Genomic DNA, 16945 nt, shown 5'->3' on the forward strand with positions numbered 1-16945 from the left:
AAATACGACAAAGATATGTTCTTTGATATGGTATTAGTTATTATTGGTCTTGTATTTACGTGTATTTTCGTAACTAGAATTCTCGCCAGTTATTTTCTTTGTCATAAATTGATAGTTTATTATTTTTTATATTATGGAAATGTGGTAATGACGGTAGATTTTTTACGGTCTCTGGTTTTATCAACAACTTATCATGACTGTAGCCGATTTAAAGCTTGATATTTTGTATTGACATCTGTCTATAATTGAATGTCGTATGTTCTTTTTTGTAGACTGGTGTTTGCTTTTTGGTCGTTTTCCTTGTTTTGCCATGACAATGTCAGTTTGTGTTTGACTCGTGAATTTGACCGGGAAACAGTATATCTCAATATGTTTGTTCTTGGTTTTTGCTATCATTTGAGTATATTACGGCATCCAGATATCTTTGGTGTTTGCGTCACTGTGTTTTTGTTTCACTGATGGATATCTTAAATCTTCTTTTACTAACATTAATACAAAAGATGAATATAAGAAGATGTGGCATGAGTGCCAATGAGACAACTCTTCATATGAGTCACAATTTGTAAAAGTGAATCATTATAGGCCAAAGTAAGGAGCCTTGAATCACACCAAATATGCATGAATTGTGACGAAGAACATGATGAAGTGTAAGATATATGACATTTCAAATTGACATTGAAACGCTCAAACGAATCTCATAATGTAAACACATCGTGAAAACAACAAGATGAGCCACATATAATGGTAAGGAATACAAGCAATGTTAAAGTCGGTCAAATTCATGAAAAATCATGAATCCTTCCTATTAATTTCACAATATAGTGAGTTAAATGATTTTTTTTTATAAGTCCTGTGTTAGTTTTTGTTCACATATTTGGACATGGTTCTTTGTGTCATTTTGTGCATTATAAAGACCAATTCAGCTAAAGATAAAGTTAAATCACAAAAATACTGAACTCCGAAGAAAATTCAAAACCGAAAGTCCGCAATCAAATGACAAACTCAAAAGTACACATCAAACGAATGGATAACAAATGTCATATTCCTGACTTGGTACAGACATTTTCTTATGTAAAAGCTAAACGGTTTATTTTTTTTTATGACAGTCGAATCAAATTCCATTATATTGACAACGACGTGTGAACAAAACAAATAGACACAATAGGTAAAAATGTTAAAAAAAAAAATAGGGGCACAGTAGCCAACATTGTGTTATAATCTTAAAATCACTGTAAAAAAAAACAAGTATGTAACAAAGAAGCACATAAAGCATACATCAACAGCCTCATTCACTGCTTTTTTATTATAAGAAATTATTTATCTATGTTAAATCCATCCTTAAAGGATTCAAATATTTTAGGTACGAGGACCGAATTCTTACCCTGCCAGGAACATGGCTAGCATTAACTCTGACATAGAATCGCGCGTTTGACGTACATCAGTTGATCAGCATGTAGACGTCACACAGGTAGACATAAAATAATTTAGTCGTTCAAAGTATGAACACAATAATAGTCTATGTTTATTTTAGGCATATCCAGTCTGCAGAATCTAAATGAGAAGTTTCTCTATATGCTTATTGTGCATTTCTTTTAGAAAGGGTATCAAAGAAACACAAAAGGGCATATAGATAAAGCATTAGCAAATATGAAAGACAAGAATACAAAAATCATCATAGAACAATAATACAATGGCGTTGGTGTTTAAGTACAGAGCCACGTCATATAATACAATGGCGTTGGTGTTTAAGTACAGAGCCACGTCATATAATACAATGGCGTTGGTGTTTAAGTACAGAGCCACGTCCTATGTTTCAATGAAAGACAAAAAGTCATATAGACAAAACATTTTAGTAAAAGTGAAAGATAAAAATACAAAAATTATAGAACAATAATTATAGAACAATAACGCAATGACGGGATGCATAAGTATAGAAACACGTCAACTGAATATCACCAAAAACTCACTAAACAGTAAAAGTAATAAATCAAATAAAAGAATACTATAACACGTTATTAACATAAAGATGTTAAGGATGTACTTAGATGAGGTTAGGTGAAAATTAATAAATTTAGAAGTTAAATTTGATACTACAAGCTGGTAGAGCATCAATTAAGGATAAAAATAAGCTAAACATATGATAGGTCATGGACCTCCTTTTCGAGATATTTGAGATTTAAAATATGGTGGGAAAAGGCTGACTCTGACTTTTACCTTATATTTGCATTGGTATTATTAGGTCTAAAAACAAAAGAAAGAAAATTAAGAATCTTCTAAAATTTTGGTAAATGACCTTGAGCTATTAAGTCTTATATGAAATAATAAATGGGTGTTATGGGGCAAAATATTTCACATTGTATTGTATGGAAAAACACCAAGGAGTCCGAACATTTGACACACATTCCAAAACCTCACCTAAGTACATCCTTAAACAACATCAATATCTATACTTCAAGACAATTGTGTATTATTTTTGAAGTTGATGCGGAATATATTTACCAACAAGGTCTTGGTACCTTCCGATGAACTTATTTTTTTAGAAAAAGGACGAGACTTTCTTTGACATACCCCTGGTTCATCAACTTTCTGCTCAGGCACTGGTGACGTTTTACAGTCTGAGGAGAAGCTGTAAGCTTTTGAATACCGAATAAGTTGGAAAATGTACATCCCATGTGCAAGTGAAGTTGGTAAATTGCTAATAAGGTGGGGTCATTTATAACTTCAAAATTAAAAGCATCTCGTTTGTCACAGATTCTGGTACTGAGATGACTGTGTGTGTCACAATTCGAGGTTTGAGTTTTAAAATGAGGCGGAGGAAGCCTTGTCTTACATTTCTAGTTCTGGGGGATATATTAATGAAACTCAATCAGAAAAGTTCGGATTGAGTGTTTGTCGTATTTGCTATTCTAATATGTGTTAATTTCGTTTTTTTTTTGTTTCTTTTCATAGTTTTTCTTGTGTTGTGCTTTAACACCCCTGCATCATATTAGGGGAGGGTAGCCTATAAACCAGTTTAACTTTGCCACATTCTTTATGTGCCTATTCGAAATCAGGAACCTTTGGCTGAGTGGTTTTCGTTGGTTCACGTCTATCATATTTGTTTTTCGCAAATCGTTTTGTTATGAATTAGAGCGTTAGTTTTCTCTATTGAGTTATTTCTTATTTTTCATTTCGACCAACTATATGGTATTGGGTTTCTCACTGTTGAAACACTAATGGTCGTCTATAATCACCAAGCTATAACTGCTTACATTCACTTCATTTGAAATTTTAAGGATAGTTGTCTCTCATTTGCAGTCATACCACATCCGTATCATTGAAAGTTTTTTTAAGAACCAAGGCTTTTTATTGTGTTTGTTAATTTGAAAGGGTTGATAAATGTTTAACATGACTCGATTTAACAGAAGGCATTTAAGGCAACGGTACAGGTATTCTTGTACACCCAGCCTATATGCTTGTTCTTCGCAAAATTACTGTTCTACATACAAAATAATCAAACCGAAACCCCGTCCCTGACAATAAAAGCATTCAACACATGATTTAACGTTAGTTACCTCTTCGTAAATAGTACATTATTAAAAATAGTTCAAATGAACTAAACACATAAAATAATAATGGGAAAGTAATTACTCAAACTCGAATGATAATTTCATTTGGTTTTCAAATTGCGTTCCTCTGATTTACTGAAGTATATAGTTGTAATCCATCGAGAAACAATTAAATTGTTCATTATTCCGAATGACCACTTCCCACACGCAATTTTGCTGAAGTTTTGGTTCAGACAGAGATTTATTAAGGCAAACAATTTCCTAAACTTGTTATTTGGACGTTTCATTTAAATATAATTACATTAGATGTATGTTTCATTATGATACCTTATTCTGATTGGCTTACTGAACATCACGTGTTATTCCGTAAGCAATTGCATTGCCCAATAAAACTTTTCATTCATGATAACACGTGGTCCCACAATAAAGTGCACAGGTGAATTAAATAAAACAATAATAAAATACGTGTTTTCATGATCATTGCTAAAAAAATGTAGTTATAAGTATTGAATGCTTCTTTTTGTAACTTCATAGGGTTGTAATAGCGTTAACCGTGCGCACATTTTTAGTATGAAGCGCGGAAAGCGCTTCCGCGCTTCATACAAAATGTACTTCGGTCAACGCTTTAACACCCCAATCAAGTTACAAAAAGAAGCATTCAATTCTTCAGTATTTTGCTAAGAGTAAAGGAATTTCAGTTATGAGTATTTTGTACATTAACTCACAGACAGTATCGTATCATTGATAGTTATATAAAGAGAAAAATACAACTATAACCACAAAAATGTGACACTTCTACTTATAAGAGGAACTTTGAAATCGACATATTTTCTTTATGACCTATTACATATCACTTCGATTAACTAGATCATTTTACGTCTACGCTTTCAGCATAGGTATATATATATATCAATGATAACTCAATATCCAGACCTCATATGTGTGCTAAAAATAATTTTCTACGGTATAGAAAACTGCATATAATTTTTCTCTTGGGGTTGAGATCGAAGTTGAGCAATCCAAACGTATTCAAAGGACAGGGAGTGCGTGGCCCTTAGGACTAACCCTGTATGCCATTCGAATCATCTTGTCTTGACAAACAGAAATATAATAGTATATGATTCAAGGGTGGGAGTCTCAACCATACACAAGATATTCGAACATTCTGAAATTGCAGGAAATTAGGTGACCATTGTAACTATATGTAGAACAATTGGTATACGTCATCAAATCAAGAATTCTCGTCCTTTTTTCTCTGATGGAAAGTTGTATGATTAGCAATCAATTTGCTACATGCTTTCAGAGCTATTGGCAATACATATTTATATAGAAATATTTTTTTATTTTTTATTATTTTATGAAAAGTTTATCTGTTTTAAAAAAAAAGATCAAAGAAAGAGAATTGATAAATGGAAATAAAGTAACCTCGCAACATATGCATTTCTTGGTCCCAAACCATGAACCTTTTCAGTAGTTTTCTTTGATATATGAATTTCTCATTTAGAGAAAAACTGTATTATTTATAGATACTTACTATTGACCACAACCTGTATTGCTTATATCTTAATGAGACCGTCGATCCAATTACAGTCTTTAAGAAGTGAAATAGAATATTTGCTTTTTCTAGTAATATTGTATGTGTTGTAATTTGTGTTTTTTGTTTCTTTGTCACAACCATTTAATGTCACCGTGTTCGAGCAAATACATATTGTCTATGTGATAAAGGAAAAATGCATTAAACCAGTCACATATATTAGAAATATATTTTAATTATAAAATTAATAAATTTCTTAATACATATATATTATGAAAAGCATGAAATTGTATTAATATGCTTGGTCAGTATTTAGCAGAGGACATTAAATGCTTAAACACGCATGCATAACCTATATATAAATGTGTTTTAAAGGTGAGACCCCAAAACATGTATGTTGTCTTGTCTTGTTTTGACCGAACCACCAAGTCCAAAACAAGTAATTTTCATTGTTTGATTAGCTTAATACTTACTGTCAGAAAGAAAAAAAATAACAACGTTTAATTGAGAAACTATCATCAATATGAAAATAGTTGCAGAAACTTTCAACATTAAAACATACAATACCCAACACAAAATATACGATGTAAGGATAATTTATCCATGAAACCAATTTGACAAAGCAATTTCAAATATATTGAAAGACTCTTTCTGAAAAATTTCGACGTCACGCCAAGCGAATTTTAACTAGACAGTCAACGATGGCTGGTTTTTAGACAATCTATTGCTAATATTGGTCTTTAAACGAATAGCATGTTGAATTGTGATTAAATAATAAAAGGTATTATTGACAATATATATCAAGTCACGTGACATAACTTACAGTCGAAAGATTAAATTATTTCTAACGCATGTGTGGAAGATCATTTATACCTTAAAATTACTAGAAGAAAACCATTTCTAAAAATAGTAGATATACTCTAGTTTTTCATCTGCCATGGAATACAATCTGAATTAAAAAAAAAACTCATTTGAAAGGTAGCAAATTGTTAAATATGTTAATAATGTTGTCATTCGTTGAGAACGTGTATACTTTAAAGTTATCATGACCTATATATATTATAAATATTGATAATTTCCGCATGACATATTACATTAGCATACAGTATCACTTAGTTCCCACATGTTGTAGGCTAATTTTAGACATAGCTAGTGTTCGCTTCATACTGTTGCATCATTTTTCTATCATCTTGCACGAGATACGGTAAGATTTTAACAATTTTCTATTTTCTTCTTTCTTTTTGTATAAATTTTATCAAATCTAAAGTTTTTTCTATAAATCGTGAACACTATAAAAATTTCAATTTTAATATAAATATCTGAAATTTGCAGAAAAAACAAAATGTGTGGAATCTGGGCAATTTTCGGGAGCCCCGATGATACTAGTATACAATGTAACGCTGCTCACAAGATAACGCATAGAGGCCCAGATGCTTTCCGAATAGAAACAATTCATCATTTCCCGACATGCTGTCTCGGATTTCATCGATTGGCTATTGTGGATGATCTACAAGGGATGCAGCCAATGAGAGTTTTTCGATATCCACATGTATGGTTGATCTATAATGGAGAAATATACAACCACCAACAGGTATGTTCAAACGATTTTTTCTGCTTTTAAAATACCACAGAAGGTGGGGAATAGGCATTTTTAATTAGACCTCCCCCTTTTTTTCAAAAACCGTTATGTTTTCTATTAGTTTTAATCATTTTGCAAATCCGTCAGTAAACTTAAAACTGATAGTAAATACCAAATAAAATTTTCTTGTATATCTAAATTCACATTAACATTAATACAGAAAAATTTATCGCAATTAATAAAAAAAAAAAAAAAGAAAATAACGAATTTTGGGGGAAAAGGGGGAGGCAAAAAAAAAATGTCCAGTCCTCACGAACATAGGCTTAATACCGCAAATACATTACCAACAGATGTTCGAATATAAACATTATCATTCTTTTAAACAATTTTTAGATTTATTTTTTCTTTCAATTTTGCCAGGCATTGTGCTTTACTGTCTCCGTTTAAATGTAAACATTTTTTTTCATATCTTGCTTTAATAAATGAGTAACGGGAGAGACTTTGTTGAAAATATTCCCCAACATATATATATATAACGTTATATATATATATATATATATATATATATATATATATATATATAAGTCAACTTATTTATTGGTATTGAATCTTCTCATTGCAGTTGCAGAAAGAATTTGATTTTCACTATGCTACAAAATGTGACGGAGAAGCCATTATACATTTATATGCACAAGGAGGGATCGAATTTGCTGCAAAGCATCTAGACGGTGTGTTCTCTTTCTGTCTACTTGATACTGCTAACAGAAAAGTTTTCCTTGGAAGAGATACTTATGGTGTCCGGCCAATGTTCAGACTTTACAATGACAATGGGTTTCTTGCTGTCTGCTCTGAAGCAAAGGGTAAGAGAGGACAAACAATGTTAAAGTAGAAGGGTGTTGTGTGATATGTAACCCTTACTTTTTTTGTGTGAAAGCTTGACAGAGAAATTATATATTGACAATTCAATTGGTAACCTAAACTTTATGCAACGACATTTGCTGACGTATACAACCTTTAATGACATAATTGTCCTTGCATAGTTTACAACTTTATCTACTGGATCTGTTAAACGTTCACTAAATCTTTTTCATCCCCCATCCGCATCAAGGGCCCATGTTTGTCTGTACGTCTATACATACGTTAGTCCGTCTATCCGTAAGTCCAAAAATAGTATACGTTTTCGAAATTTAGATTTTTAAAACATAAAAAGCAGGATTTATTGTATATTCTTCATATTTTAGCAGACACAAGCGACATTCCAAGCTCTTTGTACTTCAAAATTTTCGTTTATATTTGGATGTATCTCTGTTTGATTGATCAGAGTGTCAAACACTAACATTTAGCAAGACACCTTGACTCAATATCTGCCATGACATGCGCTTTAAGAAAAATTAAATAATTTCAACCAATCCATTCCGTAACAAAGCTGATTAGTTCTGTTATGCAACGAGATTGTTTTGAAGTTAATTAAACTAATTTCTTAAGGTCTTCAATGAACGAATGAATTTAATATTTTAATGAAACTGATTAAAGTGTTCTCTTTCCTAAATCCCCAGTGTGTTTGATGTTTTCTACATAACGAAATGAAAACATAATGATTAAAATGTCTCAAAAACAACAACTTTATTTGAAATGCATGTGTTGTTCACTTTGAAAATTATTTTCACTTCGATCCTAATTATTTTAATCCAACTATAGCATGTTTTTTAAGGACTGGGGTTTAATTCAAGCTAATTCTTTTGATAGGTGAAAATCTGCAAATAAAATACCCAGTTCAATTGATAATACAAGAGCGAAACCGACAACATGAAACATTTGAAAAATAAATATATTTTGTATACAATTTCAAAATAGATGCCTTGTATTACTATTTCTAGAGGGACAATTATGTTATACCCCTATATATTTTTCACAGGTTTAATAGGATTGTCCCAGGAAGCCTACAGTGAACATGTAGAACCATTCTTACCAGGACATGTTGAAACTTATAAACTAGACATGCTAGGTAAAGCTTCATTCGAAGAACGAATTAGATTCCACAAAATAGGAGAAACACCAGCATATAAAACAGTAGCTGAAATTCAAGGTATTACATATAGCATTTTGCGAAAGTAAAATTTTCAGTATATCAACGTATCGAGCATAGATCATGATATGATGAATACAAATGGACAGATTAAAAAAAGTTCAAATCCCTCATATAAGTTCGAATTTTTTGCTCTGAGCATTACCGAGGACGGTAATTAAATCCAAAAATGCTCATTGAAAGAAGCAAACAAGGTTTACTAATACCCAAACCCGCCACGAGGCTTTGAGAATACTTTGAGAAGACGAATAGACAAGAGTGATTGAACAATTGATTAAGTCCTCTGTAAATACTTGACAATTTTATGATTTCCCAGCCAGACAAAGTTGACCGAGGCTGACCAAAGGCCAAAATATTAATAGAAAACTATCGACAGCTGAAGCTTTAATGAAGCTTTGGAATCATTTCTTTTATTTACTTGTCTTTAGGGGCACGACATCGTCCTTTTGTTTTGTGCTTAAAAATAGGATTGAACAACGGTGGTGTATATTAGAATCTGTATGAGGATAAAATAGTCTGTCAAATAACCATCTACAATCAAAGTCAAATTCATATGTACAAGTCTTGTGCACGCCAAACTCAAGTATATTTAAACTGACAATTATATATATTTATTTATCTTTGAACAGATAACAACGAAGTAGAAAAGAATATACGCATCTTGTTTGAAGCAGCAGTTGAAAAAAGATTGATGGCAGAAAGACGCATAGGATGCCTATTATCTGGTATATAATGGATGAGTTAAATCATGTCTGATACACATATTTAAAGTACTACAATACTTGTTTCTCTATCGGTCTTATTCGTAGACTTCAATGAAATAATACATTGATATATGCTATTGCTTAATGTCTAGTAAATATAAAACCTTTTATCTTTTATTGTTACAAATTCAAATACATGTCTGATGCAATACAACATTATGGAGTAATATGTAATCATTAGTTATATTTTCTAAAGCATTAACTTGAAAATTTTACATAAGAAGAAGTATGCTTTGTTTATTTGTGGTTTAAGGCATTTAAACAGGACAAAGACGCATATTTACTATTAGTAATTGAACTTTATTTCCCCAGGTGGACTTGATTCTAGTCTTGTAGCTTCAATACTTGCAAAGAAGGCAAAAGAAATGAAACTGTCCTATCGTATTCAGACCTTTGCAATAGGAATGGAGAACAGTCCAGATCTGTTAGCAGCAAGAAAGGTGCAAAATTTTAGATATTTACATATGTTCTCAAATATATTGTTCTCTGTCTTTGGGTTCTTCTGAAGACATGGATATAATATTCATTCAACTTTCTTATAGTCCTAAACATGCATGAAATATTTTCCACTAGACGTTAAACAGCTTAATTACATGAGCATTGCAGTGGCTAATAATGACACGTTTGATATTCTAACACAATGATTTGGTGACGACCAGCTATAACCATTCAGCAGCAACATCATGTCCCCTGGTGTCGGATAGAAAGATGCACTATTACCTTTAAAAATAAGAGAAAACAATTATAGGCAACCGAACTGTCTTCAAAAATGAGAAAACTCATACCTTTTTGTCGGCTATAAAAAGAAAACGACATCAAAATTAAGAAACAATCCAACTGAGAAAACTAATGGCCTATAATTTTATAACAACACACTTTACCATAAACAAAGATGACGGACATGAACCAACGACAACCACTGAAGTCCCTGAGTTGTGACAGACGTATTAAGGTAATTTATGCTCATACCTACTCATTTAGTCTTGGAGGTAGTAAGTTGCTCCTCTACCTAGTAATAGGGACGAATGATAAGCAGCACACACACACAAATCTGTTTTATTAATAGCAAAAGGTCAGGAACCTGTTATTCAGTGGTTGTCGTTGGTTGCTGTGTTATATATTTGTTTTTCTTTACTTAGGGAGCTACCATTTGATTTTTATGGGGGGGGGGGGGGGGGGGGGGGGCCTAGGATGAAATTTGAAAAAAATAGGCAGGACAGGAGTTTTGAGTAAAAAAAAAAGGCAGGATGAGACACTTGCAAAAAAAAAAAGTCAGGACGACAATTTAGGTAAAAAAAAGTCAGGATAAACTAAAAAAAAGGCAGGACCGAACAGAGTGAAAAATAAAAAGGCAGGACAGAGATTACAACTAAAAAAAAATGCAGGACAAAATTTTTCATCCTAGCCCCCCATAAAAATCAAATGGTAGCTCCCTTATTTTGTGCATAAATTATACTGTTAGTTTTCTTGTTGAATTGTTTTACATTTGTCATTTAAGGGCCTTTAACAGCTGACTATTTCTGTGTCATTTGGTCTCGTGTGAATAGTTGTCTCATTGGCAATCATACCACATCTCCTTTTTTATATGAATTAAAGAAAATGATGAATTTGGCTTTTTTTTGAAAGTATGTGTAACACAGAAAAAAGAAGGGCTCATGCCAAAAGTACAAGTGCGAATGACAACATCATAAAATGAACACAAAATAAAAATAAGTTTTTTTTTTCAATTTGCTTCAGGTGGCAAACTTCTTAGAAACAGAACATCACGAGGTTGTATTTACCCCAGAAGAGGGTATCGCTGCCCTCGAAGATGTAATTTATCACCTAGAAAGTTATGACGTCACAACCATACGTGCTTCGGTCGGTAAGTTGTCGTATCTTAAGTTATGCAATGTAAGGTTTATATATAAAGTATTGCTAATTATGAAGTTTAACAAACAAAACATAAAAAAAGATTGATCTCACATATTTTAGAAATCCAAGGAATATGATAAAAATAATATAGTTCCTGTCCAAGTACAAAATGTATATCGTATTCGTATATCAATCTTAGAGAACTAATTTGTTTGATTCAACAATCAACAAAGGGACCACGACGAAACTTCTCACTGTGCTACTTAAAATGATTTTATTGATACAACCACGATTTATATTAGGAACATGGAATTATACTGGTAATATGAGTACTTCCAGAAATAGCAGGTGTTATTATGAATCCTTCAAATATTTACCATAAGAGGATTCTGAACAAAAACAATATGTCAAGTGAACGAGCACTTCTCTTTTCGTGTAATTTGTAATGTCACTGGTTATTATCTGTTCTATATATTGTATTCATCATTATGTTTTGTTTTCCGGTATAAAAGTGACGACTTAGATATGTGATTGATTTTTATACGACCGCAAAAATTAAAAAAAAAAATGGTCGTATATTGGTATCACGTTGGCGTCGTCGCCGTCGTCGTCATCCGAAGACATTTGGTTTTCGCACTCTTACTTTAGTAAAAATAAATAGAAATCTATGAAATTTAAACACAAGGTTTATGACCATAAAAGGAAGGTTGGGATTGATTTTGGGTGTTAAGTTCCCAAAAGTTAGGGCCAAAAGGGTCCAAAATTAAACTTTGTCTGATTTCATCAAAAAATGAATTTTTGGGGTTCTTTGATATGCCAAATCTAAAAGTGTATTCAGATTCTTAATTTTTGGTCCGGTTTTCAAATTGGTCTACATTAAGGTCCAAAGGGTCCAAAATTAAACTTAGCTTGATTTTAACAAAAATTGAATTCTTGGGGTTCTTTGATATGCTGAATCTAAACATGTACTTTGATTTTTTATTATGGGCCCAGTTTTCAAGTTGGTCCAAATCGGGGTCCAAAATTATTATATTAAGTATTGTGCAATAGCAAGAAATTTTAAATTGCACAGAATTCCGCAATAGCAAGAAATCTTCAATTGCACAGTATTGTGCAATAGCAAGAAATTTTCAATTGCACGGTATTGCACAATAGCAAGAAATTTTCAATTGGACAGTATTGCGCAATAGCAAGAAATCTTCAATTGCACAGTATTGTGCAATAGCAAGAAATATCTAATTGCACAACATTGCGCAATAGCAAGAAATTTTCAATTGCACAGTTTTGCGCAATAGCAAGAAATATTCAATTGTACAGTATTGTCCCGTTTTCAAATTGGTCTACATTAAGGTCCAAAGGGTCAAAAAATTAAACTGTTTGATTTCAACAAAAAATGAATATATGGGGTTCTTCAATATTCTGAATCTAACCTTAGATTTTTAATATTTGTGCCTGGTTATCAAATTGGTCCACATTGAGGTATAAAGGGTCTAAAATTGAATTCTTGGGGTTCTATGATATGCTGAATCTAACCATGTATTTAGATTTTGGATATTGGACCATAATAGGTAAATGTCCAATTTATTTTTTTTCAGTTTTTAAGTTTAAGTTCTTAGGCCACATTCATTCTGTGTCAGAAACCTATGTTGTGTCAACTATTTAATCACAATCCAAATTCAGAGCTGTATCAAGCTTAAATGTTGTGTCCATACTTGCCCCAACTGTTCAGGGTTCGACCTCTGCGGTCGTATAAAGCTGCGCCCTGCGGAGCATCTGGTTATTCTATGTCTTAGTCAGTTTCAGTAGTATTTTTGTCTGTGAAAAAGTGGTCTTTCTAATGTGCTTCTGTACCTATTAACAGATACAAATTTAACATATGGATCAAAATTATTTTATCGTGGACAATACACTTTCTTAGACTTTTTAAGCATACAAAAGAACCCAAAAATAAAAGAATGAAACAAAGTTTTAAAACCAATTTATGATAAAATACAAAAATAAAAGCAGCAAAACAAAAAAGTGTCAAAAATGTGGATGACATAATATTTTATGATAAACACAGAAATTAACAGACTAAAATGTCGTTGTATCTCACCTGTTCAAAGGGGTCAGTGCGAGCGATCACAATACTTCACCAATGGTATGAGCAAAGTTTATATCTACACATGTATATGTGTTTTTTTATAGACAAGACTGTCGCTCATGTTATTATTATTTTTTTTCGAAAACCACTACATGTTTGATTAATGCATAAGTATGATTCATGTTTAATTGACAATTGACATGACATATATATTTTAGTTTGGTACTAAAAATGACGTCGCTATGCCATACTCAGTGTTTATTTGAAATAATAATTAATAAACTTTTGAAAATATTGAAAACATTTTTTTTAATATTTTTATTCTTTTTTATTCAAATTCTGGGCCCAATGCTAGTTTCTATCAGACATTCTCCTCTGGTTTATATATATTATAAAAAGGGTTACGCAATATGATGGAAAAATTATGATAGAAGTCTAAATAATTTTTTTTTGTCATTTCAGGCATGTTTCTTCTTAGTAAATATATAAAAGAAAAGACCGACACAACAGTTATTTTGTCTGGAGAAGGGTCAGACGAGATAGCCCAGGGATATATATACTTCCACAATGCGCCATCGGGTGCAGATGCAGACATCGAAAGTAAACGACTTTGCGAGGATCTTTATATGTTTGATGTTTTACGTGGTGATAGGTCAACATCAGCATGGGGGTAAGTGCAAACTTTTTATTTTTATGAGACTATAAGTTTATTATAGCTAAAAGAGGTTAGTAATAAGTAGTAGTGCTTTACAAAGATATATATTAACAGCTTCCTATGGAAGATGTTTATTTGGGAAAAGCAAAAATCAAGTTCTTCATTGTCTAACTTTTAACATGTCTAACTTTTAACATGTCTAACTTGTAAATCAAAAGCTACATTCCTTATGGACGATTGAAATTATAGTAATTGTTTTTGAATTTACCCGAATTATCCGGACATGCATTTGCTTAAAACTGAAACGTAAAGCCTCAGTCACACCTTACCGGATAAGACGAACGGACGCCTAACGGATGAAAATAAAAGTTGTCCGTTGACAAAATTGTTATCCGTATTCGTTGATGTACTGACCAAATAAAACGGACGCTTCACTAATGCATAACGGACATGCAACGGATATGCAACGTACGAGAAACGGAAACGTACCGGACAGAACGGATGTCGAACGTACATCCAACGGACGAGTACTGCATAAAACGGACACCTAACGGAAGCGTACCGGATAAAACGGATAAACATGATATACGGAAAATTAAAGGAGACAATAATAACTGGTTTTGGTTTGTTCTTCAAAGTGCCGTCAATGGCAGTGTCTGGCCTGAATAAGAGCTGCTTGATTGTGAAGACGTGCCCTTACTCTAAGATCGATTATGAATAATAAGAATTCATGAACCTTAAGAAATCTAATTGTCATTTCTGACGCGAAATTTTCAATTGGCATTTATCCATTTCAGATCCGTTCATCATCCGTTTTATCCGTTATACGTCCGGTAGAAGTCCGTTAGACATTCGGTCAACATCCGTTTTATCTGTTAGACGTCCGTTAGAAGTCCGTTGGTGAATGTATCTGCCAGACCTCCAGCGGATGTATAACGGACACGTCACCGATACAAAACGGAAACGAAACGGACGAGTACCGTACAAAATGGACGCCTACCGGATGTTCCATGGACATTTCATCCGTTGACGTCCGTTCAAAGTTTTGAACATGCTCAAAATTTTCCACCGGACTGAACGTCGACGGCGGATAAAACGTACGCTAAACGGACATGCAACGGATATGGACGGACATCTAACGGATAAGAACGGACGTCTAACGGACATGAACGGATTGAAAAAAGTTATCCGTTAGGCATCTGTTCGAGCTATCCGTTAAGGTGTGACCTAGGCTTAACATTCTGAAAGGTCGAAGTGTCACGAAATAGAAATTCCTTCATAAAATAAGTTCCAAGAGGAAGAAATATTCCGTAACATTATTTTGACTGAAACAGATATTACAGTATTTGTTCCTATCGGAATACAGGGTATAGAATATGACTTTGTGTTCCAATTGGAACAGAAATGGGACTTCTGACTATATGTTGACAGACGTTAATCATCGGTTGTACTATTACCTTTTTTCAGGTTAGAAATTCGTGTGCCTTTTCTTGACCACAAGTTTAGTAGCTATTATCTATCGCTCTCGGACAGTATAAAACAACCACAAAAAGGGGTAGAGAAATATCTACTACGTTCTGCATTTGATGGTATTGATCTTCTACCAAAAGATATCTTGTGGAGACCGAAGGAAGCTTTTAGTGATGGTGTATCATCAAAGACAAGATCATGGTTTGAAATACTACAAGAATTTATATGTGAACAGGTAATTTAATGAGTTTTTTTTCTTTCAATTTTGAAATTTGATAAAACATATCGCACTTATATTTAAGGTCTGGAAATACATAGTATATTTACGGTTCTGAATCACTTTTGAAATTAGCGAATCCATTTTTTTTCTGTATGGCATAGACTTAAGTGAAAAACAAGAGGCTATAAATGTAGAAAGTAGACGCGGACTTGAGCTGTGTTAGTGTAAACCCGAGTAGATGCATGAAACTGAACCATATCGTTTTTCCTAATCAAAATAAATATCTGGGGACTACATTAAAATTGATTTAACAGGAGAAGGACTACCCTAAAAAAATGTACTCACAAAATTATTACTAATACATTAAATCTTAATTTCTGTTTTAGGTTAACGACAGTGATTTAGAATCTCTAGCATTAACATACAAACATAACACACCAAGGACCAAAGAAGCCCTTTACTATAGACAGATATTTGAGAAATTTTATCCAGGACAAGGTGATTGGATTCCATATTACTGGATGCCTAAATGGACTGGTGCTACAGATCCTTCAGCCAGAACATTGAAACATTATAAGCAGTAGATTATTCATGTTTCATTTTTATAATTACCATACCCATTACAGCAATAAAAACAATCATGTTGTAGAAAATTACATCAATTCATTTATTTTGAAAACGTCACCAATCAAACAATCAATCAATCATTTTGACATTTGTTCCTTTTTCTATTATTGTACTATTGCAGGTCAAGAGTGCAATAAAGGTAATCTTTTTAAAAGAAGAGTTTATATGGAGGTTCATTCAATATAAAAAAGGACGATATTGAATTACGACCAAAGGAACACAAATAAGGCTGTTAGTTTTTTCGTTTAAATTGTTAAAAATACATTGTCATCTCGGGGCCTTTTATAGCTGACTATGCGGTATGGGCTTTGCTCATTGTTGAAGGCCGTACGGTGATCTATAGTTGTTAATTTCTCTGTCATTTTGGTCTCTTGTGGAGAATTGTCTCATTGGCAATCATACAACATCTTCTTTTTTTATATAAACATAACCTTAGCTATATATCTTTCTTGTACGCAGTAACCCTATATCGTTATAAACGTAAGTTCTGCAATATTGTATCATGTCGGATATATATATATATAT

General features: G+C 32.6%; 1 protein-coding gene across 2 annotated transcripts; it reads left to right on the forward strand.

Moving 5' to 3' along the window:
• Positions 1 to 5994: 5994 nt before the first annotated feature.
• On the forward strand, positions 5995 to 16449 carry LOC143065097 (asparagine synthetase [glutamine-hydrolyzing]-like). 2 transcript variants are annotated; one of them, XM_076238443.1, is made up of 10 exons: positions 5995 to 6060; positions 6415 to 6673; positions 7284 to 7521; positions 8577 to 8747; positions 9377 to 9472; positions 9824 to 9951; positions 11249 to 11375; positions 13911 to 14118; positions 15571 to 15808; positions 16180 to 16449. In XM_076238443.1, the coding sequence occupies exons 2-10, from the start codon at positions 6425 to 6427 to the stop codon at positions 16375 to 16377; spliced, it is 1653 nt and encodes a 550-aa protein (XP_076094558.1). In that variant the 5' UTR covers positions 5995 to 6060; positions 6415 to 6424; the 3' UTR covers positions 16378 to 16449. The 2 variants fall into 2 exon arrangements, with proteins under 2 accessions (XP_076094558.1, XP_076094557.1); XM_076238442.1 differs by lacking the exon at positions 5995 to 6060 and adding an exon at positions 6168 to 6286.
• Positions 16450 to 16945: the final 496 nt, after the last annotated feature.

This window comes from Mytilus galloprovincialis, chromosome 2, assembly GCF_965363235.1.
Source record: "Mytilus galloprovincialis chromosome 2, xbMytGall1.hap1.1, whole genome shotgun sequence".
NCBI lineage: Eukaryota > Metazoa > Mollusca > Bivalvia > Mytilida > Mytilidae > Mytilus > Mytilus galloprovincialis.

Coding starts and splice junctions, on each gene's coding strand:
- LOC143065097 (XM_076238443.1), top strand. CDS start 6,425: ATGTGTGGAATCTGGGCAATTTTCGGGAGCCCCGATGATACTAGTATA. Junction 6,674..7,283: donor AAATATACAACCACCAACAG/GTATGTTCAAAC, acceptor TTCTCATTGCAG/TTGCAGAAAGAATTTGATTT. Junction 14,119..15,570: donor AGGTCAACATCAGCATGGGG/GTAAGTGCAAAC, acceptor ACCTTTTTTCAG/GTTAGAAATTCGTGTGCCTT.